The 27,254-nt window shown below is 38.2% G+C and overlaps 1 protein-coding gene across 7 annotated transcripts in view; it reads right to left on the bottom strand.

The window, feature by feature from the left end:
* Positions 1–26,999, bottom strand: part of Nktr (natural killer cell triggering receptor) — a 42,417-nt gene extending 15,418 nt beyond the window's left edge. For 2 of the 7 annotated variants that reach the window (XM_029554254.1, XM_029554256.1), the window contains exons 1-8: positions 24,986–25,277; positions 24,745–24,825; positions 15,470–15,544; positions 14,615–14,722; positions 13,701–13,745; positions 11,734–11,821; positions 713–742; positions 27–172 (exon numbers count right to left, since the gene is read on the bottom strand). In XM_029554254.1, coding sequence (XP_029410114.1) covers positions 27–172; positions 713–742; positions 11,734–11,821; positions 13,701–13,745; positions 14,615–14,722; positions 15,470–15,544; positions 24,745–24,802 — 550 coding nt within the window. In that variant the 5' untranslated portion in view covers positions 24,803–24,825; positions 24,986–25,277. Of the gene's footprint in view, positions 1–26; positions 173–712; positions 743–11,733; positions 11,822–13,362; positions 13,391–13,700; positions 13,746–14,614; positions 14,723–15,469; positions 15,545–24,744; positions 24,826–24,985 lie in introns of those variants that run through there. The other 5 variants (XR_003846485.1, XM_029554255.1, XM_008849455.3 and 2 more) reach the window with 5 other exon arrangements.
* Positions 27,000–27,254: the final 255 nt, after the last annotated feature.

Here is a 27,254-nt window from a genome sequence, read left to right as displayed (position 1 = left end):
CCTCCACTTCCCCCTAAAGTTCTTACCATCTTTTGCTGACTTTGTGGCAAGCACCCCACAGTCAATAACTCGGACATCTGCATAAGGTCTGCTTGCAGCATCAGTTTTCAGATTTTCAATCTGTTCAATTACTTCAAAACCAGAAATAACCAGTCCAAAGACAACATGAACTCTGTTAACAATATGAATTCAAGGTTAATAATAATTAAGCTATGAACAGTAACTGAGATGAATGTTGTAAATAACATGTTCACAAATCTGGAAATAAAGCCAAGTGTTTGACATGTGAAGCAACCTAAAAGAGAGTAAGAAGTTGAAATCTATGTCATAAAAGCAAACAGCAACAGTTCACCTGCAGTCAAACTGGGTCTCAGTTTTCTGCTATTATAGCAACAGCTCCCAGGCATTTTAGGGTCAGGGAACCATTGTTGCATATAATAAATAAATTGCAATCTAAACAACAACTACATTTCATACTGAGAAACCATCTCTTCTGGGATGCTCAAAACTGTATGGCTTTAAGAAGCCCACCCATGGGCATATTGAAAGACTTCTTCAGTGATGTGAGATTGGGGCTCAAAGCTACTGCATCCTGTGCCCCCTCAGGAAGAGCTTGGCTATTCGAGATTAACTCAGGTCCACTTATAGTCAGTTTGTCTTTATGGCTGGTCACCCAAACAATTCCCCAAGATTTTAAGAATACAATGCTTACCCATCCAGGTGTGGAGCAGGCTTTGTAGTTCTGTATAATAAACACCAACACAAAGATGATATCAAAAATGACGTGTTCAGATGAAGGGAGCAGAAGGGTTTAAACACAGCATGTAGTGAACAAAGAAGTAAAGATAAAAAGACAGGGGAAAACATTAAACATAATATACTTCCAACCTTAAAGACCCCCATCCAGCAATAGTAGCCATTTTACTAATTAAAAAAAAAAAGATTACAATTAATTACAAAATCAACTCTACTACTAGGTATTACATATATTAGAATATATGAAAGTAAGGTTGAATTACATAAATGTTCAGCATACACACTGAAATTAAATTTACTCTCAATTCTAAAACAGTAACAACAAAAAGAAACATAAGAAACCCTCAAACTTTATCAGCAGAATTCAACAAGGAGAAGGACCTGTTCCCTCCCTAGACAAGGGAGCATGATGAACACTGGCCCACACACTGAACTGGGCTCTTCTATTTGTTACTTCTCAGTCTGCATTGTTTTTTTAAGCAGGCAAATAGAGGAAGCCTCAGGAGTTCTGTTTGCAGAACTTCCTGGCCCTCTTCCTTCACTCACGGTGAAGCTTTGCCATCAATAGCGAATCTGAAAATGCAACAAGGAAAACTTCCAAATTGCCAACATTCCTGACAGCAAAATAAGAAGAGGGGTAGTACTGACATCTTGAATTTCCAGAGCCCAGAAAACACCCAACCAGCTGCTTCTACAGACATTCTGTGGTTATTCTTGGGAAGTCTGTGGGGTACACTTGGCGAAGATACTTTGAACCCAAGCTGGTTTTCCCATAACATTCCCACAGATCTTAACACTATGTTAATTGTAATACAAAAATTCCAAAGTAGAGCTCAGAATTACATACCACCAGCATCTTATAGTTTTTAAGAATGAGAAACAGACGATATATAGACAAGGTCACTAGCTATCAGACCATATTAAAGCAGTCAACTGTACAAGAAGCACCCACATATATTTTTATGTCCACTTTAAAGCAATTCTAGCACATATCAACAGAACAATTTAAACTTTCACCACAAGGCCAAAATCTTTATTATACAAGAGTTTGTAATGTGTATATTTACTTTAAGAATATTCAGCTTGATAAAAGGACTATAGTATTTAACTTAAAAACTTAAAAAGTTAAATGTGAACTTAAGAAATTTCAGAACTTTAAAGGAAGTTTTGAGTTTTAAAAAACAAGCCTCAAATATTCCTCAGAAGATGTGAAAAGTAGAAATTCAAGGCAGTATAATTTTAAAAATAAAAACAGGCAACAAGAAGAAAAGTGAATTTAAGAAAATGAGCCACAGATGTTCAAACCACTGAACTAGCCGAAACCACTGTAGACAACTTTGCAATAGAAATGACTCCCCATACTATAAATGAGCCACAGATGTTCAAACCACTGAACTAGCCGAAACCACTGTAGACAACTTTATAATAGAAATGACTCCTCATACCATAGAACTTTACTGAAGCAGAAACTAAAAACTGGGAGAAAATCCCTTACAAAAGGGTGAGCAAATGCTTTCAGAGGTGAGAAACTGTTCTACCACGCAGAAGTTGAATAACACTTGGCTTACTGATTGGTTATGCTCCTCCTTTCTTGGACCTCACTCTCAGATAATCTAGCAGTCAAGGAAGCCTATATATATATATATATACATACACACACACACACATATATATATACACACACACACATATATATATACATATATATGACACAAAGCTCAATTCAAATGTTACCTTAGCTAACACATACTATAAAAGCCACCTAAGGACAAATCCTTGGAACAAATGGTGAGGCACAATATTCAGCTAGCTGCAGCAAGACATGCTTGAGACCAACTGAAGATGGAACAGAGATCTCATGACATTCAAGTTTGGGAAACTTGTCTCATGCTGAAGACTGAAACATGCTCAACCACTGAGCTTCATTATCCACCTCCTACTTCTGATTTCAAATGAAAACAAAAATAAACTCAGTCCTTTAATGCACTGAGTAGTAAGGAAAACAATGCAGAGAGGACCAGGTTTTTACTTCATGGACAATTTTAATCCGCTCATAATGCCCAAACCAACATGAGTAATTTTATTTACCTGCACCTGCAATTCAAGATACAGAAAAAGCAATCTGTACTTTAATTGGTACACAGAAAGAATACTCAAGGTATTTAACAAAAAGCAGCCCTCTAAGGCTCTGAGCCTACAAATTCCAGGAGGACTGATTGTAAAGCATGTTGGCTGACACTGGGCTAACAATCTACGTGATAAAGAGAAAACTGCCAACTAGGGCTAACAGAAGGGCAGGGGAAATGATGTGCTCGGTCAAGTCTACTAAAACCAACAGAGAAATCGCATCCCACAAATCTTTACTGTATTCAAATATCCAAATTATACCATTCTTGAAAGAAATGTGCAAAAGTTATATACATTCAGTAAACTAAGACTTTAAGAAAGCCAGAGATGGTCAAAAATGTGGAAGTTTATACATGCTTATTAAAACATACCTAAGGGAGAAACAAACAAAAAAAACTTCAAACCATACAACATCAGTATCTACACATTTCCATTTTCTGTTACTTAGAGGCACTGATACCAGTTTCTCTAACCTCTGAATTTACTTAAAACAGTAACTGCAAGGATTTATTTAAATCTTATAAACCCTAGAAATTGAAAAGGTATTGCTATTCCAAAGATCAATCTACATTTTATATCACCATAAGAGAAGCTTTTGACCTTTCTAGCTCCACACTACAATGAAATCATAACATAAAATACAGTCCCATTTTCACCAGCAGATATATAAGCAAGCCACTGAAATTAAACTATACTTCCTAGGATTAACCATGAGCAATAAACACCCTTGTTTTACATGTATTGCTGCTACACAAAACAAGCAGAAAGCTTTTCTTAAAATGTATCAATGCACATAACAATAGGATTAAAGAAACAAAGGCAAAGAAAGAACCTTAGAGTAATGAGACATTACCTTTGGAGCGCACGGTGTAACACTCTTTCTGTAAATTTTACACAAAAATGGCAAGAAGTAAATTGTAATACACTTTTAAGACAAGACTGAATCTATGTTTTAATATCAACAAAACTTTGAAATTAAATTTTTTGAGTTTTATGCTAAGAAAGCTTTTTAAAATAAAGGGCTCTAAATTTTCTTTCACACAGAGTATTTATGTGGAGATGAATTAAGCTTAAGAAAAGTCTTGGGGTTAATGTAGGAATCTGCTCAGATTCATGATATTTTAACACAGGGAGCTGATAATAGCTAATAAGAAACACTGATTTTCCTTTTACAAATCCTAGAAACTAGCTAAGACTAACAATGTATCTTGAATAAAAATGTAGTTATAAAAATCTATATGCCCTATATGCCCAGAAGTAGGTACTTGTAGCAGAAAACACAAACTTCACTGGAAAAATACCACAGATCATTCAAACGTCTTACTAATTTACTTCATGTAGTTTAACTAGCCTTTCACGTTTCTGCCTTTGAAACTTGTTTTTGGCCCCACATCACAATACAACAGAGCTGTTCTGGGAGTGACTCGCTCTGAACTATGATCATTGTTCACTACATACTTTCTAAGTGAAGTCACTGGACAAAATTAATAAAAACAGTAATAAAGCAACACAGCTATAATTTTAGGGATTTTTTTTTTCTTGGAAGCTAGAAAGGGCAAGGGAGATGAAAGTTTTAGAGTATACTGTCAAATCTTGCCATAGTACTTTCTTGACTAATCTCTTATTTTCCCTCTTTGGAGAATTTTTTTTTTCCACAAAACAGACTGCCTGATCAATTTTTAATTGATAAAACTTAAAAAATATCTACTACTAGGCCAGGTGTGGAGACACACACCTTTAAACCCAGCAGAAACAGGCAGATCTCTGTGAGTTTGGTGACAACCAGGTCTACAGAGTGAGACTGTCTTAAAACAAACAAAACCAACAAAAATCACCCAAACAAACAACAAATACCTATTACTGCACAAATCAAAACCCTATCATAGCACCAGCAATATCTGATAGGGATTCTGGATATATTAAATATTGAAATATTTTTTTAAATTTAGTTTTAAATTTATTTTATGTGTGTTTTGCCTGTATGTATGTGTGTGCACAAGGTATATGCAGTATCCATGGAGGCCAGAAGAGGGTGTCAGATTCCCTGGAACTGGAGTTATAGACAGTTGTTAACAGTCACGTGTGGGGTGTTGGCAACTAACTCTGGGTTCCCTGACAGAAAAGTAAACGTTCATAACCATTAAGCCACCTCTCCAGTTCCAAATACTGAAATATTTTAAAAATAAAATTTCTCATAAAGGCAATGATATATTAAGCGTTAAACACTTAAAAAAATTATTTGGAGTTTTCAATGAATATGTTAAAAAAAAAAGATACTCTAGGTATAAAGTAACACAGAAGAGAGCAATAAAAAGAACCACTTAGCTGACAGATAACTTTCCTCCAACTCCCAAAACCTTGACAAACACAAAACACAACTAGATACAAAATTTCTTTCAGGTTGGAACATTGATGTTACATAAGTACTAAGTAAAATTAAGCCTGGGTATTAGAAATGACACTTGATATTCAGACAGGCTTTTAAGTTTCACATTTTTGGCCTGAAAAAAACTCTGAAATTAATATATGAAGGGATTATCTTTCCCCTTAAAAAGAAAAACATGAATTTCTCAGGTCATTAAATTAACATTTCTTCTCATACAAATTATGATTATGTGGGTGAAAGGCATTTCTTTCCCAAACCTATTTTTGCTCCTCAAAATTCAAATACAGCTTTATAAATCCCTTAAAACAATCACCTCCCCCGACCCTCTTGCTCTTCTACACTGGAATGATGAGTGTTCCTCTCTCATTTAGGTAAGGAACCACTTTCCAAAGCTGATGCTTAAATGATGTCAAACAATTCTAAAGCAACATGTTCTCCCCTTTGTCCTATTTATGACTGTTAAAATTTAGTAAATGGGTACATGCCTTTAGTTCCAGCACTTGGGAGGCAGCGGCAGGTGATTTCTGACAGTTCAAGGTCAGTCTCAACAACAAGCAAAAAAAAAAAGTCAAAAAAACCCCACCTGCCCACATATACCAAATAAACAAGGACAGGGCTAGAATTTATGAGGTCAGCACTGAGAAAAAGGGGGAAAAATTGTTTACAGGATAAGTGTGGCTTTTCTTATTTTATCTGATTTTCATATAATTTTATAATTATTATGACCAGTTAACAGTGAGTGGCCAGTAAGAGATTATACACCAAAACTCTGTAGCAATAAAAGGCCTGCACTGAAAAATATTTTAACAGCAGGAGAGGGAGACTGCTGCTGTTCCAATAAAAAATTTTTTATTGCATTGTGTATCATTATTTTGCATGTATTTAAGTACACTGTGTGCATGCAATGCCCACGGAAGCCAGAAGAGGATGTCAACTGCTCCGGAACTGTAGTTGTGGATGGTTGTTAGGCACCATGAGTGCTGGGAACTGAACTTGGGTGCTGTGCAAGAGCAACCAGGACTCAACCTCTGAGCCATCTTTCCAGCCCTCTAAGCCATTTTTGTTTTGTTTTTTAGACAGGGTGTCCCTGTAGCCAAAGCAGGCCTGGAACTTGCTGTATAGACCAGGATGGCCTCAATCTCAGAGATCTGCCTGCCTCTGCCTCCCAAGTGCTGGGCCCCAAGCCTTTTTGAAGTACCTTCCAGACTGGCAAGTATCTGGCAGTCACAAGCACTATAGACAAAAATATTTGCACTTAAATCATTTCACATATCCAGAATTTAGGATCCTTCTATAAAACAGGGTATGTCTTTCACATTTTTGTGTCAAAATATTTATAATTTATTTTTTAAAGTAGGAATATTTGGGGCCGGGCAGATGCTTTAGTGGGCAGAATGCTTCCTGTGCAAGCATGAAGGATGGGAGTTCAGTTAAGCAGCACATACAAAAAAGTCATGTGAGTGGGGGCAGGCGTGGTGGTGCACGCCTTTAGTCCCAGCACTCAGGAGGCAGAGGCAGAGGCAGGCCGATCTCTGTGAGTTCAAGGCTAGCCTGGTCTACACAGTGAGTTCCAGGGAGACCCTGTCTCAAAAGGACTGGGGAAAAAAAAAAAAAGTCAAGTGAGGGGCTAGAGAGATGGCTGAACACTCAAGAGCACTTGCTCCTATTACAGGACCCAGTTGATTCCCAGCATCCACATGGCAACTCACAACTGTCTCTAACTCCAGTTTTAATCCAACACCCTCTTCTGGCCTCTGTGGGCACCAAGCACACATGTGATACACATACATACATGCAGATTAACACACACACAAATGCCAAGCATGGTGGCATGTGTTTGAAATCCTCCTGGTGCTCAGGAATTAAAGAGACAGGAGATCACTGGGTCTTGAAAGCTAGTCAGCCTGACAGAATTCAGTGTTTAAGGTTTAGTGAGACTCTGCCTCAAAAACCTAAGGTGGAGGGCTGGAGAGACAGCTCAGCAGTTAAGAGCACTGGCTGTTCTTGTAGAGGGCCTGGGTTGGGTTCCCAGCACCCCCACGGCAGGTAACAACTGTGACTCTAGTTCCAGGGACTCCAACGCCCTCTTCTGACCTCTGTGGATATTGCACACATGTGGTGCACTTACATACATGCAGGCAAAATACTCCTACACAAAAAATAAAAATTAAAAAAAATATATAAGGTGGAGATCACCAGAAGAAGACACCTAATGTCAATTTCTGATCTCCTCATGCACATATACACATGTGAACACACACATACACAAACACATGTAGGGCTATTTTACATACACAAACACATGTAGGGCTCTTTTACAAATAAAGGGAAGATGAAAAGTAACATAAGGTACACAGGAAACAAAACTAAAACCAAGTTTTGTGTGTGTGTGTGTGTGTGTGTGTGTGTGTGTCTCTTCTGCTATGTATCTTAGGCTCACTTGGAACTCACTCTGCTCTCACATTCATGGCAATTCTGCCTCAGGCTTGAACCACCACACCTGGCTAAAACGAAGGCTTCTTGAAAACCAGTTTAGTTTTCTATCCTTGAAAAGTTACTTAATAACAAAAGCTATAAACTACCCGATCTTCTTAATTACTGTTTTATTTGTCTTCTTTATTTTCTCAATGACTATAGACAATGAAATTTAGAACCAGATTACTAACAAAAAGTTAAAAAAGAAATGTTTCCCCAAATGTCATTTTCTTTCTCATCAAAATGCTTATAGTTAATACAGTAATAACTTAATTCAGAGCACAGTGCTTAATGAAATTATGCATCTACAGTATGCAGTATTATTTTCTTGTCTATCAATTTCTTCCAGATTATAAATAAACTTTCTATAAAAATTCTGGACTTTACATGATTTTTCTTTAAGTATTCAACAAAAAACTTACTGTAGATGATCTCTCAATCTCTTTCCACTTATAGCTTTTACCTTATTCATTCTACATCTCCAGCCCTACAGCTTTTATTGTGGTTTCTACCTGACCTAAAAAATAATAAAACAACAAAATGAGTAAATATAGACAGGCACAGGTTGACTTGGTAACTATGATTCCAAGTCTCTGAATTCTTTCAAAAATGTTTCAATATGGCAGGGTGTGGTGGCCTAGTCCTTTAATCCCTGCACTGGGGACAGTGAAACAGGAGGATGTCTATGAGATCAAGACCAGCCTGATCTACATAGGGAGTTCCAGGCCAGCTGGAGTTACAGGGAGACCCTGTCTCAAAAATAAATAAATAAATAAATAAATAAATAAATAAAAAGTTTCAATGTTCCTTAGTGACTCATGAGCGTCAGGCCTTCCATCATTCCTTTCGCATCTCTTGAGCAGTACTATTCCAAAAGAATGCTCTCTTCTATATGCGCTCCCAGAACAGGAGCACTGCTGCTCATACAGCAACAGATACTAAGTTAATGGTAAGAATTACAAGCAGTTTTATAAAAAACCTCATTTTCACCGTATATATGACATATAAAATATGTATCCATTATATGTGATATATAATCTGTGTTTAAAATTGCTCCAGCCAAAGAAAGCAATATATGCAAAATTATGTTTAAGAAAAATGGTGTATGCCTTAGAAAGGAGAACTGCTAAATGTAGAATAAAGACAACAGTTAATGCACTAAATGTAAGAATCCTGAGGAAATGCAAACAAATGTATAGGACATAAACTAAATACAGTATTAAAAGTTCTTGTATGGCCTTATAAAATAGCTCTCATTTCAAAACTGTTTATTCAGCTGGGCGTGGTGGCGCATGCCTTTAATCCCAAGACTGGGGAGGCAAAGACTGTCAGATCTCTGTGAGGTGGAGGCCAACCTGGTCTACATAGGGAGTTGCAGGCCAGCTGGGGCTACAGGAGACCTTGTCTGAAAAAACACAGATAAACAAAAACTGTAACTGCTATTCAAGGAATGTGTTAATAGGACGAAAGCCAGGTGCTGCCCCTGGGAAGCCACATACAACCTGAAGACAGCACATTATACTCTTTAACTACTTTCAATTTCCAAAGGATTTGGATTTATAAGATACAGTTTCAAAGATTTTTCTTTTATAGGCTACAACCTCCATTTCCATAAAAGTCAAAATACATTTTGTTCAGAAACATGAACATTAGTTTGATTTTTAACCTTCAACTCTTGGGAAATGGCACTTTCAGCCACAGTAAACCAGCACACAAGTTACTTTAAAAAAAAAAAAAAAAGGAAATACTGTGTGTGCAAAAAAATGTTCAAAAACCCCCAAGAGTGCTTGTTAATTCAAAGATACTCCTTTCCACAAGGAAGTTACAAGTAGTTTCCTTTTATTGCATGTTCGTAGTTATTTTAGTTCCAGCTACAATATGAAAACAAGTTTAAAATATTTAATCCTAATTTATTTAAAATTTTTCATTCAACATTCCTCTTCAGAAATATCAGTCCAATACAAAATTAGGCCATGTAGAAAACAGTAATAACCTTTAATAGACATTCCTAGAAAAGACTTAAGCAGATATTAAATGACAAAACAAGATATTCTCAATTTTTGTATATAGGATTTCACATCCTGGATTTTAACTCAAGTCTAACATTTGATAAGTAACTGTACGTAATAATGGCAAGAAGTTCCTACAACCTGACAAATCAGTTTAAATGTAATGATATGCAAAAAGAATATTTAAAAGAAACTTTAGAGCCCTCAGATGGTACCATCTTGACCAATAAGTAAGTTTTTCATGTTTGCAGTTCAGATAAGCTTAAAAATGGAAATAAGTGACCTTAGAGTGAACAGCTTTTACATGTTACTATAAAAAGGTTTTGGAACTATATCTCTTTACTCTTTACTAGAAGGTTGAGAATAGAAAAACTACTCTAGTGAAAAAGTAAAATAACTAAAAATCTATGGGATCAAAACAGGATATAGGAATAACTAAGGTTTCTTTACTGAATAATTCCAAGCATAATTAATCATCTTTTTCTATCTTTTCATTTTTAGGACATTCCTGGAAAGAGAATGTCCCTTATCTGAACTTTATCAGATCATGTTGGAAGTCTTTCAGACAAACTTAAAATGTGCAGATATTTTATAGGTGAATAGTTTACTCCTTTAAAGACAGGGAAGCGCCATTCATATTTATCCACTCAGAAAGATGTCATGGGAAAATCTCTGATAAACCATGAGTGAGGTATTTCTCCAACATATAAGGCACAACTGAGATTTACTTCTAATCAAAAGCATTAAGCCTCATGAACAATTATCTTTCATATTTTACATGATGGGACTATATGAAAATAGTTTTAGATATGAGTATAATTAAAAGTATGCCAAAGGTTTTCTTCAGAATTTTCACATAAGAATTAAGTTTTTGGTTATGTATGCATATATAAACATGGAAAGATATGTTTTCTAGAAAAATTATTTTACACGTGTGTGTGTGTGTGTGTGTGTGTGTGTGTGTGTGTGTGTAGGCATGCGTGTGGAGATCAGAGGACAACTCTTCCACCTTTATGTGGGGTTTCGGGATCAAACTCAAATCATCTGACTTGTGCAGCAGGTTCATAGGCATCTTGCTAGATGGAAAGATATTTGTTCTTTAAAAAGCAAATTTAGTTGGGTGTGGTAGCACACGCATTTAATCCCAGCACTTTCGAAATCTGGTAGATCTCTGTGAGATGGAAGCCTGATGTACATTTTGAGTTCTAGGTCAGCAGAGATTACAGGGAGACTCTATTTCAAAATAAAAAGGCAAGCAAATTTAACACTTCACTGGGATAATTCAATTGTATACAGAGAACTTACATAGTTCAGTTTTTAAAAATGCTGGCTCAACATTTAATCACCCTTTTTTTTTTTTTTCCAGTTTTTTGAGACAGGGTCTCCCTGTAGCCCCAGGTGGCCTAGAAGTCACTATGTAGACCAGGCTGGCTTTTAACTCACAAAGATCTGCCTGCCTCCACCTCCGAGTGCTGGGATTAAAGGCGTGCACCGCCCCCCCGCCCCCAATCACCTTTTCTACACCTCATCAGAAAATGTTACCTTGCTCAAAATTGGCTGAGACAAAAAAAAAAACCCTTAAAAAAAAAAAAAACCTTCATATAATGGTTTACCCAAACAAGACTGCATCTTGTGCCTAGGGTCCATCTAGTTTTATACTATGGACAATTTTTACATGTTATATATAATCTAGTTTTCTAAACTGAGCATTCAAATGTGGTGGAGGCTAAAGTCGAAAATTCTTTTCTTATGACCACAGCATCTTCAAGTTATAGCTAAGTTCCAGTCTTCAAATCCCAAGCATATGCAGAATGCTGAAGCAGTCATTAGAGATTACAGTTACCATGTAACATCAGAAAGACATAGTAAAACCCAAGTTGTCAGAAAGTGAGCAGAAAAGTGAGTTTAGCTATCCCATCTTTCTCATGAACAGCGCTTCTCTGTTTAGGAAAAGCTTATCTCTGAATTAGGCCTACTCACATGAAAAACTGGGAACCATTGGTATGTTTCCCTCGATTTGCCATTGACAAAAGGAACGCTCTGTCATGTTTGAGAATAAAGTTTTCATCTGTTTGAAGAAAACACAAATTTGTTAGTCTACAATTTTAAACCACTTTTAAAGTAATGCTCAAGTAATAAATTGAAAGCAAAGGATGAAATTCCTCTTCTGGTCAGTAAGATACTTGGCAATATTTAGAAAAAAATCTTTAACTAATCAAATAACAAAAGCATAAAAGGGCTGAAAGAGACTAATTAAAGCCTTGAAGAAAAGAACATATATTTAATACTTTGTACAAACAGCCTTAGAATAGTCACTTTAGTAGTAACAGACTTTGGGTAAATGATTTATGTATATAAACAAACTATTAACTATTAAATTTTTAGGAAAATATCTACAGCAAAGCTTATTTCCTTCGAATTTCCAATTAACCTGTGACATGAGCTATACATGGGTAAGACTTAATATGTCTAGTCCTACATGCTTAAGTTTTATATGGTAAATTTATTATACCACTGAAGCCAAGTTGGTCTATTAGAGCAAAAATACTACATACATTAAGTTTTAGGGAAATGTCTAATTAAATTAAGTATTAAAAGTAATCAGGATCACAAAACTATTATAAGGAAGCAAGTTTTATAAAAATAAGATTTTAAATGGCAAAATACAATTTTAAGGTACAAAAGTATCTGCCATAGTGAACAACCTTATTAAAGTGATCTACAACATTAAGCTTACATTGCTACACGCTAATAGAATCAGCTAGAAAGTGTTTCCTACTAGTTCAAAGGGGGAAAAAAAATCTGTCAACATGATTACTTAGAGATGGCCTTAATTTTAGGAGAAATAGCTTTAAAACTGGTTACAGCCATACCACCTTGAATGGGCCTGATCTCCTCTGATATCTGGAGCTAAGCAGGGTTAGGCCTGGTTAGTATTTGGAAGGGAGACATATCCTTAACATTTTAATATTCACACAAACAAAATCATTTCTTCTTTTTTTTTTAAAGAACAAACAAACATAGAAACTTTAAAAACTGATTACCTTGGGAACAGGTTTCTGGAAAAAAACAAAAAAACAAAAAAAAAACCCAAAAAACAAAAAACTACTTTCTCCCAAAGGAAATATAAAAGACTGTAAGTTGAAGCTTCCAAAGCATTAAAACCTAGCAATGTTGGATCCCATTGTAAATCCCTAGAACTGACTTTTCTAAGGCTTTTTGGGGCAAGTGCAATAGTTAGACTTACGAAATGCTACTACTATAGGAATAAAATACAACCACAGAGTTCTAGTGAACAAAAGAAAACATACAAACCTTTGAGAAAAGAAGACATACCAACTTTTATTCAAAGAAATTGCTTGGTTTAGGGAAAAAAAAAAAACAAAAAAAACCAAAACCACAACTAGATTCTTCTCCCTGATGTAGAACTGATAACTCATTGGAAAAGAAACAAAGATACAGATGCATATATGAAATGACAAAGAATTTTCCGAATCTTCAAACAATAGAGAAATCCAGCCACAACCTGACCCAGACTGTCCATAGATTTATTAAGAAGGGCACAAGGGAGCAGAATTGAGTTTGTGTTACTGAGCTTCGTTCTCTTACCTTTTCATTTTGCAAAAGACCACATTCTCTATAAACAAAAGAATATGTTGACAGTTTTAGGCAGGAAGATAGGAGTTTTCATGTATATAGTTGCCTAACCTCCATGCTGAAAGTCATGTTTAACCATAAAGTTAGCCTTAATTAATCTTGTCAATTAAAAGCATATATTACAATATAATTTATCCCCAAATTCATGCAAATAAAAGTATTTTCATGCAGCATTAGTTTCATGCAAAAAGTGAACTACAAGTAAACCTCCTCTCATTTTTAAAAGTATTTGACCAAACTTGCTTTAATATCAGAACTGAAACAAAAAAACATAGACTATCAGGCCTTACCTTTAAAATAGCCACCATAAATTGATTCTCCACCTTTTCCATTACCTGAAAATGAGCCATAACGAACATTTAAAATGTACAAATTAACACAGCAAATTACTTTTTTACATTTATTTAATGTGTGTACACACACACGCGTGCCTCGGTACATATGTGGAGGGAATCAAACTCCAGTTGTCAGGTTTGCCAGCAAGTGCCTTTATCTGCTGAGTCATCTTGAAGTCCCATTTGGTTTTTTGTTTGTTTTGTTTTTGAGAAAGAGTCTCACTATTGTAGTCAGGCTGACCTCAAACTCAAGATCCTCAGACTTCCCCCTCTCAATTGCTAGTGTTATTAGGTGGGTGCTGCCACGCCCATCCATATTATTATTACCACTGAAGTCCTTGGGACTGAAATCAGAGACTAGTGCATACTAAGCCAAGTGCTTTACCACTGAGCTCACTGAGCTACACCCTCAGCCCTGTAAGTTATTTTTGGTGGTTTCAATATGCTGAAGGAAACCTTGAACCCTTTAATTGCTTACAAACAACCATGATTCTAAGCATACTCAATTTCATTTTTAAAATATTATAATAAATACCATCAGAAAAATGATCTCCAGGACCCACTTATTTCAAGTAGTATCCACACCAAGAAAGTTCTAGAGTAGATGTAATTGGACAATACTGTGGAGTTCACTGGAAGGGAATCTACCAAATAATTTCAATATTACTAAGTTACATAAACAAAAATAAAATTTCATGGTATTTTACTTTTTCATACTTTCTAGATCTATAATATTCATTCATCCAAAAATTATGCACTGATGATGTAATATTCACATCATTCTGTAAAATGATATTTACAATTAAAAGAAATGCAATATCTTAAAAACCGATGGATGGAGTTATTAGGAATATAACTTTTAGCTCTACCTTCACTGAAGTCCCCACCCTGAATCATAAAGTTTTTAACCACACGGTGGAATGTAGAACCTTTATAACATAACTTCTTCCCAGTTGTTTTCCCAAGGCCTTTCTCCCCTGGGGGAAAAAAAAAAAAAAGAAGTTTAGCTACAAACCCATTCTTTCATGGGAAGAATCAGTGAACTAATCTGCTGTCAAACCCCTCCCATGTGCTGATATTGGCAAGAGATGTAAGATACAAGCAGATGACAGGACAATTTATACAATACTAAGACACAAATCAAAATAAATCATTCAAAGCAGTGTATGTGTTAAAAATTAGTACAGAAACAACCGTGTGCTACAGGAGGTAAGACTAGATAGATGACTATTTCACCAAAGAATGAAATCAAGGGAACTGGTTCAAATATTGTGTACTGGTGTCAAAATTTCAGTTCCCTACTTCTAATGTTTAATATTATCTCTATTTTTTTTCCTACTTGGTTAGAATATATAATGATACATAATGAAAGAGTATTATATCTTGCCTTTTTATCTAGTCTTAAATTTATTTTGAAATTTGAGGTGATAAATTTATTCAAAAAATGAAATTAAAAATATTCTTCCAAGGCAAACCAATTTTGAGAATTTCTATTATTTGATAAGATTCTACTATACGAAGCAGATTGTTTATCATTTTAAAGATTTCTTTTCCCTCATTTTCTCTTAAGAAATGTTTCCTTCATTTCATATGTAAGTATAAATATTTTAGTTGCAAAACTCATTTCACAAACCATTTTTTATGAAAGCACCCACTATGTTAGAAACAGATAAAACAATTATTAAGCCATGCATTCTCTTACTGGGAGCAATTAAAAAACTCACCTGAGCACAAGCAAAGGAAGTTTTTGCATGTTTTTGGACATATGTCTGAGAAGAGTTGAAACATAATGCGACCAACTGAAATAAAATAAGGGAAAAAATGGTAAGCAAGCCGATTATGCATACCATATGTTATATAAAAGAAAACAGAACAAGCTGGAAGGTACCTTTTCACAGCTCATTTTAAAATATTTAATGGAAAATTAACTTGACAGAGACCTAGTGGGGTTTGTTTTGTTGAGATAGGTCTCACTATACAACCCCAGCTAGCCTGGAACTCCCTAAGTAGACTATCCCAGGCTGGCCTCAAACTCAGAGATCTCCTTGCTTCTGCTGTTTTCCAAGTGCTGGGATTACCAGAGATTGAGTCCATTTATTCTTTGTTAGTGTTAAAACTTGTGGCTCCAGCCCTTAAATTGTAGGATTTGAAGTGGTTTTCTGTTCTTCTTGTTGACACAGGGTCTCCCTGTATCCCCAGCTGGCCTGAAACTCATTATGTAGACCAGGCTGGCCTGGATCTCACAAGAGATCCACCTGCCTCTGACTCCCCAGTGCTAGGATTTAAGGTGTGTGCCACCATCTGTGTTAAGCCCTGAGAGTGGGGAAAGCACATCCTTAAGCTAGCCTATTCTGCCCAGTACAATTATAAAGAAAGTTCTTCTGCTCTCTATTTTGAGCTTTCGTCCCTAATGTAAAAACTGTTTGGAGCAAACTTCCTCAGTTGTACCACCCATATCTAATCCTCCCATTCTATAACCTGAAAGAGTCCGAAGTGAACAGGTTGCTCAGAAGAACCAACAGTACCTACAATAAACAGTAATGAAAAGGAACAAATCTGCAACTGTGATTTCACCATGCCATGGAAAAATAGTTCACCAATTCTAGTCTCAGGGTTTCTTCAAATTGTTTAAAATTCCTGGGGCTGGAGAGATTGCTCAGTGGTTAAGAGCACAGGCTACTCTTGCAAAGGACCTGGGTTCGATTGCTAGCACCCACATGGCAGCTAACAACTGTCTGTAACTCCAGTTCCAGGGGATCCAACAGCCTCTTCTGACCTCAGCAGGTATTGCATGACACAGGTACATTTAGATACACGCAAGCAGTACACTCATACACTTTAAAAATAAAAATAGTAAAATAAAAAACAAATTGTTTAAAATTACTAACCTGTTGTTTATATGGGTTATACCTACTGATAATTAGAATACATAATAAATCAAAACTCAGAAATTTATTTAAGACACAATGAGCACACACTATTAGCCCTCAGGGCAGTGAGCAATGACACCTTTGAAAAACTATCTTCCTAAGCATGCAAATCTTATTTTAGTATTATTACAGAAACAGTCCTTATTGTATAGATCTGCTGGAAGGGAAAATCTTTACTACATTTCTATTTTATTACATTTATCTTTATTTATTTCTTCTTAATTTATTGGGAGGTGGCACACATGCCATAGCACAAATGCTGAGGTCAGGGACATCAGTTTTTCCTTCCCCTATGTGGGTTCCAGAGATTGAACTCAGGTGGTCAGGAATGGCAGCAAGTGCCTTTTCCTACTGAGTCATCTTGCTGGCCCCCACAAAATGGACCTTTAATTTATAATTCTCTCCTAAACCCATTTCTCCCTCATTTTACAAAATCTTTTCCTTTATTTACTTAGAGACAGAATGAAGTAAAATTAATAGTGAACCAATTATAAGTCATGTTCAGTAGACATTAAAAAGGACAGTTTACAGCCAGGCATGGTGGCGCACGCCTTTAATCCCAGCACTCGGGAGGCAGAGGCAGGAGGATCTCTGTGAGTTCAAGGCCAGCCTGGTATACACAGTGAGTTCCAGGCCAGCTGGGGCTACTGGAAGACCCTGTCTCAAAAAAGACAAAAAAAAAAAAAAAGTTTACTCTGATGTCAGAGGTTTTATTTTATTTCTAGCCATTTCAAGTTTGTCTTTTGAGGAAAAAGCATAGTTAATGCACTACACACATCTGTGATGAGTATCAAGTCGAATCATGAATGACATCATGTGAGGAAACTTCCTGTGTCAACATTCTGAGATTGTAGCTCTGACACAAACTTTAGAACAATTTCAAAATTTTGTAGCTTTGTTTCTTGAAAAAAGACAGGAAAACTTTTAGGTAATGACTAATGTGTGTAAATCCATGTCAGAAATTTTCTTTTCTTTTCTTTCACTATATAGACCAGGCTGGCCTCAATCTCACAGAGATCCACCTGCCTCTGCCTCTGCCTCTCCCTCCCAAGTGCTGGAATTAAAGATAGGCACTACCATGTTGAAATTTTCAAGAATATCTATGGTATCAGTAATGTCACATAGAAACATTTCACCCATGTAATAAAAGTATTTCCATCAAGTACCATAAATGCCTGTAATGGCTTAGGCCAGTACCAGGTTCACTAGCTTTGCAAGTTAGAACATACCACGATCTTTGGAATCCTTGTACAATGGTTGCTTTCAAGATTAAAAGACATAAAACGATAAAAACAAGGATTTTCTTGGGACCACAGGAACATTAATAGCAACCGCTTTTTCTAAAATTCACTAATCCTTAAAATGAAAGCTGGTCAGTTTCTTCCTTAGAGGTTTGAGTTATTTAGCTCCAAGAGGCACAATAAATTTGAAAACGTAAGGTTTAGCATTCAGAGATACAGACCTAACTACAATGATTAAAAAACAAAATTTTTTTTTAAAACTGGGCATGATGGCCACGTGCCTTCAATATTAGCACTTGGGAGACAGAGGCAGGTGGATTGCTGAGTTCCAGGCCAGCCAGGGCTACATAGTGAGACCCTGTCTTTAAAAAAAAAAAGAAAAGAAAACAGAAATGTTTTTTAAAATTTTCATCAAATATCTCACTAACTTGGCACAGAAAAACTCCTATTGGATTCTTACTCTCATGGGACAAGATTGATAGCAAAAATTTTATCTTCTTTTTAACATTATGTTAGGACTGGGAGTAGGGGGTAGGGAAAAATGGGACCACAAAACTGAATTGTATGGCCTTAGTTCTATGGTACAAGGTTAAAAATATTGTCATATCCAGAAGAAAATATTTTTCTTTTTAAATATTAGAATTGGGGTTAGAGAGATGGCTCAGCGGTTAAGGGCATTAGCTGCTTTCATAGAGGACGGGGGTGGGGGGGGTGTTAATCTCCCAGCATCTACACGGCAGCTAACAACTCTCTGTAATTCCAGTTCCAAGGAGGAATCTAATATCCTCTTTTGGCATGACATGGGTCCAGGCAAAATACTCATACACATAAAATAGAAACAAATTTTTAAAAATTAAATCCTTAAAAAAAAAATTTAAATCCTAAAACAAAGACTATGGCAATGGCTTAGTTGATAAAGGCACTTGGATCACAAGTGTGAGGCCTGAGTTTAGATCCTTAGAACCCATATAAAATGGCAGGCGCAATAAAAGCATGTACCTGTAATTCCAGATATGGCAAGATTGGAAGTGGAGACAGGCAGATCCTTGGAAGTTGGGGGGCAGGGGGTAGCTAATCTGGTTTATGTGAAGTTCCAAGTCAATGAGATCCTGTCTCAAACTAAAAGGTAGAAGGTATGTGAGAACTGACACCCAAAGTTGCCCAAACCCATGTTGTATATGTGTATATCTGCTCACATGAAATGTTGTGTGCATACTCACACAAATCCTAGAACAAACAGATTAACCCAATCTGGCTTAAAATGCATTAAAAAAAGAAACTGTACTAAGACTATTCAGACACTGGTTGAGACTGAATTTCTTTTGATACTGCAAGGGATAACTACCTCACATTAAGCACATACTCTACCACTGAAATATACTTCTAGTTCTTCACTCTGAATGATGCAAGAACTATCAGAGAGAGGAGAAATACCGTGGGTTTATACCTATAAAAAGGTTAACGAGAGATATTCCTCCCCAAAACAAATCCTGTACTGAAACTGACCACTATTAAGGCACAGCACAGAAACTACTAACCTGAACTAAGCCCATTAGCAAGACAGATTTTCAGTAAATATTTTAATTGCTTCAATTTTATAGAAAATAGGCAATATTTGATTTTTTTTAAACTTGGAATAGAAGATATTCTGACTATATAGTCTCCTAAGAAAAGGTAAGTCAATGTGGCTCAGTAGTCTATAAGTCACAAAGATGTATAAGCTCTATGAAACATGGAGAAAAAATTAGGGCTCATTAAAAAATAAAGGGGTTGGGGAAGTAGCTTAGCAATACAGCGCTTGCTTAGCATGTCTGAGGCCCTGGGTGTGAGTGTCAGCAACCAAAAAAAAAAGAGAGATGATAAAGTACTAGGAAGAACTTTATCCTCTCAAAGTTTGTATTTAAAAAAATCTTTATTGCCAGGCATAGTGGCAGACACCTTTAATCCCAGCACTCAGGAGGGAAAGGTAGGTGGACTCTGTGAGTTCAAGGCCAGCCTGATCTACATAATGAGTTCCAGGTTACCTGGGGCTACAGAGAGACCCTCAAAGAGACCAAAAACAAACAAACAAAAATAAAAACAAAAAACAAAAACAAGACAAAATTTTTATTCATCAGCTATCTAGACTATTCAGTCAAGCCAAATGTTGCTTTTAGTAGTACCAGGGATTGAACCTGGGCCTCCTGCACGTTAGATAAGCACTGTACCACTGAACTACATATCTGGCCCTCTTAAATTTTTGAGACAGGCTCTCCCTTGAACTCATGCAGACTTTGAATTTATAATCTTCCTGTCTAGGCCAAACTCTTAAGAAAACTAAGTTCAGTGAATGAAATCACTTGCTGCCATGACTGACAACCTGAGTTCAATCCCCAGGACCCACATGGTGGAAGTAGAGAACTAACTCCTATCCCCTACCCACCCCCCAGCATGTTGTTTTCCAACTTCTACAGGCTACACACACATACAATAAATAAATGTAAATAAAAAATTTTTTTCAAATCACTGTTTTGAGAAGATGAATCAGAGGAGCAGTCTGGCTAACTGATCTTCCCACACCACCAGTTCCCCACTGGTTATCTGTGTTATAACAAACCAAAGTCTAATTAAATTGTGCTCCTTAATTAATCCATCCCATTAAATTCCTGTTACAAAAACCACGATGGCACAGGTGATTGTATTATCTAGTAACTCTTCTCAACAATGTGACTATATAGGAAGTATTACACTGGATTCTTATCTGACTCATGAGCAATTTTCAAAAAGTAGAGGTCATTTAAATTTAATAGGGAGCTTAAGATGCAAGGCACATTTCTCCTGTTCTCTCAGCACAATCTGATTCCATCTTATGTGTATCTAAAGTTTAAAGAGTAATGTGAATGTAAGCAAACTGCCAAGGATTTATGATACTGCTTTTAGCCCATAAAAAGGAAAGAAATTCCACGGTCAGAAAGTCCTTTAAAGAAACCACCCTGGGTGGCTGGAGATACGGCTCAGTGGTTAAAAGCACTTGCTACTCTTCCAGAGGACCCGAGTGCACCTCCCAGTACCCACAAGGCAGCTAACAACTGTCTGTAACTCCAGTCCCAGGGGATCCAAAAGCCTCTTCTGACCTCTGAAGGCATTGCTCAACATGGGTGCACTTGCCTACACACAGGCAATACACACATACACATCAAACAAAAATAAAATATTTTTAAAAATATTTTATTTTTATTTGATGTATATGCATCTATTGCTTGAATGTTTATGTAAGTGCACCTGTGTCGTGCAATGCCCTCGGAGGTCAGAAGATGGTGTTGGATTTCCCTGGAACTGGAATTAGGATGGTGGTTAGCTACCATGTGGGTGCTGGGAACCAAACCTGGGTCCTCTGCAAGAGCAACCAGTGCTCTTAAATGCTGAGTCATCTCTCCAGCCTCAAAATCTCAAACATATTATAGATATACAAAGATTCCAAACTTCAAAGTAAAACCTCAACTCTGAATTATGTCCTAACCATTCTGGATAAAAGAGTCTGAGGATAAAAGACTTCTGTACTTAAAAAGTAAAAGACCTCTAAATAATTCACAAGTTAAAATAAAGACAGTCTAGGGGGACATTAGAAGTATTCTGAGCTCAAAGAAAATGAATTTATCAAAACTGATGGGATACATTTAAAGTCTCTTTACATTTATATAACTAAATCCTTATACCTTTAGGAGCAAAAGAGAACTAAAGCAACTATTAGAAAGGAAATGATAAAATCCAAGACCGATGGAACTGAAAATAGAACAGGAAAAAAAATCTCAATGAGACTAAAATCAAGAGAAAAAACACAGTGAGGGAATTATTTTAACAGGAACCACTTATGAAACTCATACAGAAAAACTAATGTACAATTTAAAGATTTCCATTGGGGGAAGGCACAGACAAGACTGAAGGACAGCTCAGCAGTTAAGCCCTGGCTATGTGCAGAGGACCTGGGTTCAGTTCCCAGCACCCAGATGGTGACTAACTGTCCTTAACTCCAATTCTAATGCCCTATTCTGGCCTCTGTGAGTATTGCATGCACATGGTACACCTACATACATATAGGCAAAGCACTCATCACAAAATATAAACAAACTTTTAAAAAATTTCCCCCTTTTGATACATATTTGCATTCATTATGCGATTTTAAAATTCAAGTTGATCTATTTGCTACAAATGTATATATCCCTGTTGATCACAAATGAAAATATACTGTGTTGTATTTTTATTAGTACTTCCTAATCCCTCATTATCACCTTTGCTTATCAAAGTAAATCAAAGATATTACTTTGTATTCAACCAAGTGAATTATTTACAACACAAAGAGTCCATTATTTCTTGAAAAATGATTAAATCCTACAAAGCAGGACACTTCACACATTAAAGTGATCCTTTAAGTTGTATAAAAACCAAGTATCAGCTACTTAAGACAATCCATATTGTCAAAGTTTAAGCCATATGAAATTGCCAATTATCAACTGGTTCAATCTAGAAAATAAGCATTCTTTGTTTTATATGATCTAGTATTCTCAGGAGTGCTAGCCACTTCTATCAGAATGATTTTGGATGTGGAGGGCTGAAACTCATTTAGCATTTACCAAACTTATTCTGGAGCTTTTTTACAAACAGATATTTGCAAGCCTAAGGTGTGAGTACACACTAAGAAAGCAATAATTAGTTACTTAGGGATATAGCTCAGAGTTAGAGTACTTGCCTAGAATGTCCAATGACCTGGCTTGGACATCCCCTGCACCACCAACAGACAGATATAATCCTGAAAAGTACTTAACATAGTTACAGAATATTTGCTTTATGTATACTTTTTAGGTGTCTGCTTTTTTTTTTTTTTAAGGCTGGGTGTGGTGGCACATGCCTTTAATCCCAGCACTTGGGAGGCAGAGGCAGGCAGATCTCTGTGAGTTCAAGGCCAGCCTGATCTACATAGTGAGTTCCAGGACAGCTAAAGCTACAGAGACCCTGTCTCAAAAAAAACAAAACAAAAAAAAGACTGGATCTCTCTTAGCCCCAGCTGGCCTAGAACTCGCTATGTAGACCAGGCTGGCCTCAATCTCACAGAGATCCACCTGCCTCTTCCTCCAAGGGTCTATTTTTAACTCTTAAAAGAAAAAAAAAACCAAAGCAAAACAACTGCTGGCTTTCGGAACATGCATTCAGTAATGAGTAAGGGTTAAGAATTATGATCCAAAGGCTAGAGAGATGGTTCTGCAGCTAAAAGAACTTAATATTCTTCCAGAGGACCCAAGCTTGGGCCCTAACACCCAGGTGGGGCATCTCAACAATCACCCGTCCAGGTGGGGCATCTCAACAATCACCCATAACTCCAGCTCCAGGGACCTGATATCCTTTTCTGGCCTCCAAAGGTTCTTGCATGCACATGGTGCACATATAGACAAGCAGGGACACACATACATAGACATAAAAACAAAACAATCTTTCAAAAAATAAGAGAATTAAGATCTGGTCATATCTGGGAATATAAATATGGATCATTGGTAGAGCATGTGTGAAGTCCCAAGTTCAATTTCCGGCACTGCAGGTGCAGGGTCAAAACGACTCAATGGGAGAAACAAAGTAAGATTGCTTCATTTTTTTATTTGGGGCCTTTTAATGTCTTCCTAAGTCAAAGTTCTCCTTATTCTAGTCTCTCTACTCCAACCACACTTAGAACTTTGCTACCCGGAACAGCTAAGTATTATTCCCAGGACCTTTGTTAACTACTGCCGACCAAGAAGGCTCTTCTCAGATACATCCACATGGCTCACTCTTCCATCTATTTAAATGTCACCTTCCATGGCCTTTTTTCACCCCACCTTATAAAAACAGTACTTGTGTGGCTGGAGAGACGGCTTGCCGGTTCAGAGCACTGGTTGTTCTTACAGAGGACCATGGTTCGATTCCCAGCACCCAGCACCCACTTGCAGCATCTGACATTCATTAACTCCAGTTCCAGGGGATTTGATGACCTCTTCTGACCTCTATGGGCACTGCACGATACGGGTGCACCTACCTATATGCAGGCACTACACTCATACACATAAAATAAAAATAAAATATAAAAAAACATTTATACGCATTTTAAGAAATAGTAATAGTATGCATTTTTTAACCCCTTTAGTTTGGTACCCACCTTCTTCCAACAGAATATAATCTCACTGCTTTGTCTCCAGAGCAAGACAGGTTCTTAAAACAATCTACAGAACAAGATATGCACAAACACTACACAAGACCCCCCCCCACTTATATTTCCAATTAAAACTTCTGCCGGAGACACTAAAAAGAACTAAGAAAGCGGTCTGGAACCCTACCCGCCCGAAACCACCCCTTTAGAAAAAGTGTGTGTGTGCGTGCGTATGTGCATACACTAAGGAAGGACTGACGTTTCTAAGGAATTCTTAAAGATATTAAAACAGGCACGCTGCGGCCTGTCCACGCCGCACTTCCGCTGGTACAGAAGGAGCTAAACCATCTTTCCAGGAATCGCGAAATTGCACGGAAATCAGAAGGAAGTTAACCTTCTCAGAAACCAGCTGGGCTTGGGACAACACCGGAACTTCACAGCGCTAACAGCTGCAGTGAGGATCAGTAGCGTCTGTGGTCTGGAGACCTGAGGACTCCCAAGGCTGGAACCCCGTTTCCAGCCCCAGGAGGTCCGCGTGGGCGGCGCCCCCGCACGCTCCGGTCCACGCCCGGCCCACAGCGGCACCGCCGCCCGGAGCAGGCTGCGGCAGGCCGGAGCAGACCCACGCCACCCCCGCCCCGCAGCCCGACCGAGATCGCGCCCTGGCCCCGACTCACCCGGCTCCCGGTTGATCTCGATATCGAAGTGGCACTGCGGCCGGTCCTGCGCACCCATCGCGAGCGAGGTGGCGGCGGAAGCTGCTGACCAGAGGGGAAGACAGTGAGGGCCCTCCGCCGGGGCGGGGCCGCAGAGCACCGCCCACCCCGATTCCTGCCCGCCCCCGCCTCGGCCTGGGCCTGGGAGCAGCACCGCACCCACCCCAGTACCCGCCCGGCCACACGTATGCGAGTCCCTCACCTGGCTCCACAGCTCCGGGTTACCGGAGGAAAACGCACTATCGGCAACCCCAGAGCCCAACGTCACTAACTGAAAGCCACCTCCTCCTCCTCCTCCTCCTCCTCCTGGGGCCGGCCGCCCAGTGCCACGCCAAACCCCGCGATACTAGAGGCAAATATCGCGAGAGCAGAGTCTCGCCAAGGGGGCGGCCACCAGAAAGGGCGGTGAGCGCGGAGCGCGAACTCGGGCGTATCCGTTATGCCTGGGTCCGGGTTCACCCCCTCCTCCCACGTTGGATCCCTCCTACCCCGCCCCTTCGAGCCAGTTGTCCAAATACGTGTGCGCGCTCCCCCTACAGCACCGCTCTGGAACTGTGAATCCAGGCATGTCTCAGCATCGCGAGATTTCTGCATTGTCTATGCTGTGCATGAACCTGGGTGTTAATTCGCAGTTTAGTTAGCCGGGGTGGCCTTTTGGCCTATTTTCTTTCCGAGATTGATACCGTCATCGGTACACTGCAATTCGGCGGTTTGTCCCTCTTTAAAGAGTCTTAGGGAGCCGGGAGTGATGTCTCACGCCTCCAGGCTGAGGCTGGAAGATGGCTCTTAAGTTCGAGGCGAGCCTGGGTTAATGAGACTTTTTCAAAAACAAAAGTCAAAGCAGAACAAAGCAAAACAAATTCCAAAACACAAAGTAAACAAAACAAGACAGTGGTGCACGCCTGCAACCATTCAGAGGGAAAACAAGAGGATCAGAATCCCAGTCATCTTCAGCTACATAATGATTTCTAGGCCAGCCTGGGCTACATAAGACCATGTCGCAAGAACTCAAACTAGCTAAACAAAACAAAACCTGCTAGGCTGTGGACCTTGGTTGCCACCTTGGCTTCAGAGTGAACAGGTAGTTTTTCCATCCTTCCAGGCCATGTTGCATCTTTTATCAAACCTCATTTCAAGTTTTTTGCTCTTTTAAATCCAGTTTCTGATCTAATAAGTTCGGGATCCAGGTGCTTTATTAGATTCATGTATAACTCTCTGGCTAGCTACATAATGGAGAATGCTTTGTCTTTACATCGCTTTGACGCTTTTATTTTTGAAGTGAGTTGATCTGGCTTTTTGTTCCTGTTTCAGTTTGTGGGTCTCCGCTCATAAGCGGCTGTGGGATACAGCTTAATGGTACAGGACTTGCCTAGCATGTATGAGGCTCTGCGTTCCATCCTCAAAGCCAGAAATGAGGGAGAGGTGAGATGATAGAAAAAGGGGGCCGGGAAGGGAGGAGAAAGCAGATAATTGTCTACTCCAAGTTCATGAAAACTTTCTCCTAAATTGTAAATTTACTTCTGGGAGGCCTGTACTGTGCACTTGTGGGTAGGGCCCCACGGTGTCCTTACAACCCAATGACAGTTTAGGGAATAAAGATATTTGTATTTTCTTAGCGTTTGTGAGGTCCGGCAGGGGGTTACAGACAAAGGCATATACATGGACACCTGTGGGCTTTTCCCCTACATCTCAGCTGAGCTTCCTAGAACCAAGGCCACTGCTGGGTTGGCCCAAGATGGGGAAGCTCCCACTATCTCCCTGGTTTCTATCAAGGCTGTCCTTAGACCCTTCACTAAGGGAAGGTAATTAAGTGGGAGGAGTTACTGTTTTTCTCCCTTTCTATAGTCTCTTAGGGTTCAGACATCCAACTGTTGCCAATTCTTTCAGAGGACACACCTATCCAACATAAGTTTTCACCTGGGAATTTTAGTTTTCCTTTTTAAGTCTATCATCTTCTCGAGTCCGGTAGGAGTGGGGTTTACATTGTTTGTGGTCCATGCTATTTGATGAAGACCTTTTACCCATAGAATTGCTTGGCTCGTGGCCACCTATATGTGTACCCATTTCTGGAATCTTCTCCATCTATGCATCAATGCCACATCGCTTTAAAACTGTAAAACCTGCATTATGTAGCTTCCCATCTTGCAGAATTAAAGTTCTATCCTCTTTAAAAACTCATTTAGAGATCTCCTTCATATCCCCACTCCTGACAACCCTCTGCTTTCTGTTTACTTCGGATCGTGGCCACCTATATGTGTACCCATTTCTGGAATCTTCTCCATCTATGCATCAATGCCACATCGCTTTAAAACTGTAAAACCTGCATTATGTAGCTTCCCATCTTGCAGAATTAAAGTTCTATCCTCTTTAAAAACTCATTTAGAGATCTCCTTCATATCCCCACTCCTGACAACCCTCTGCTTTCTGTTTACTTCGGAGCGTTTTGACTAAGATCAATTTTTTTTTTTTTT

Source organism: Nannospalax galili, unplaced genomic scaffold (assembly GCF_000622305.1).
Source record: "Nannospalax galili isolate Female #2095 unplaced genomic scaffold, S.galili_v1.0 scaffold443, whole genome shotgun sequence".
Classification (NCBI taxonomy): Eukaryota; Metazoa; Chordata; class Mammalia; order Rodentia; family Spalacidae; genus Nannospalax; species Nannospalax galili.
This window is presented reverse-complemented; position numbering and strand designations above follow the sequence as displayed.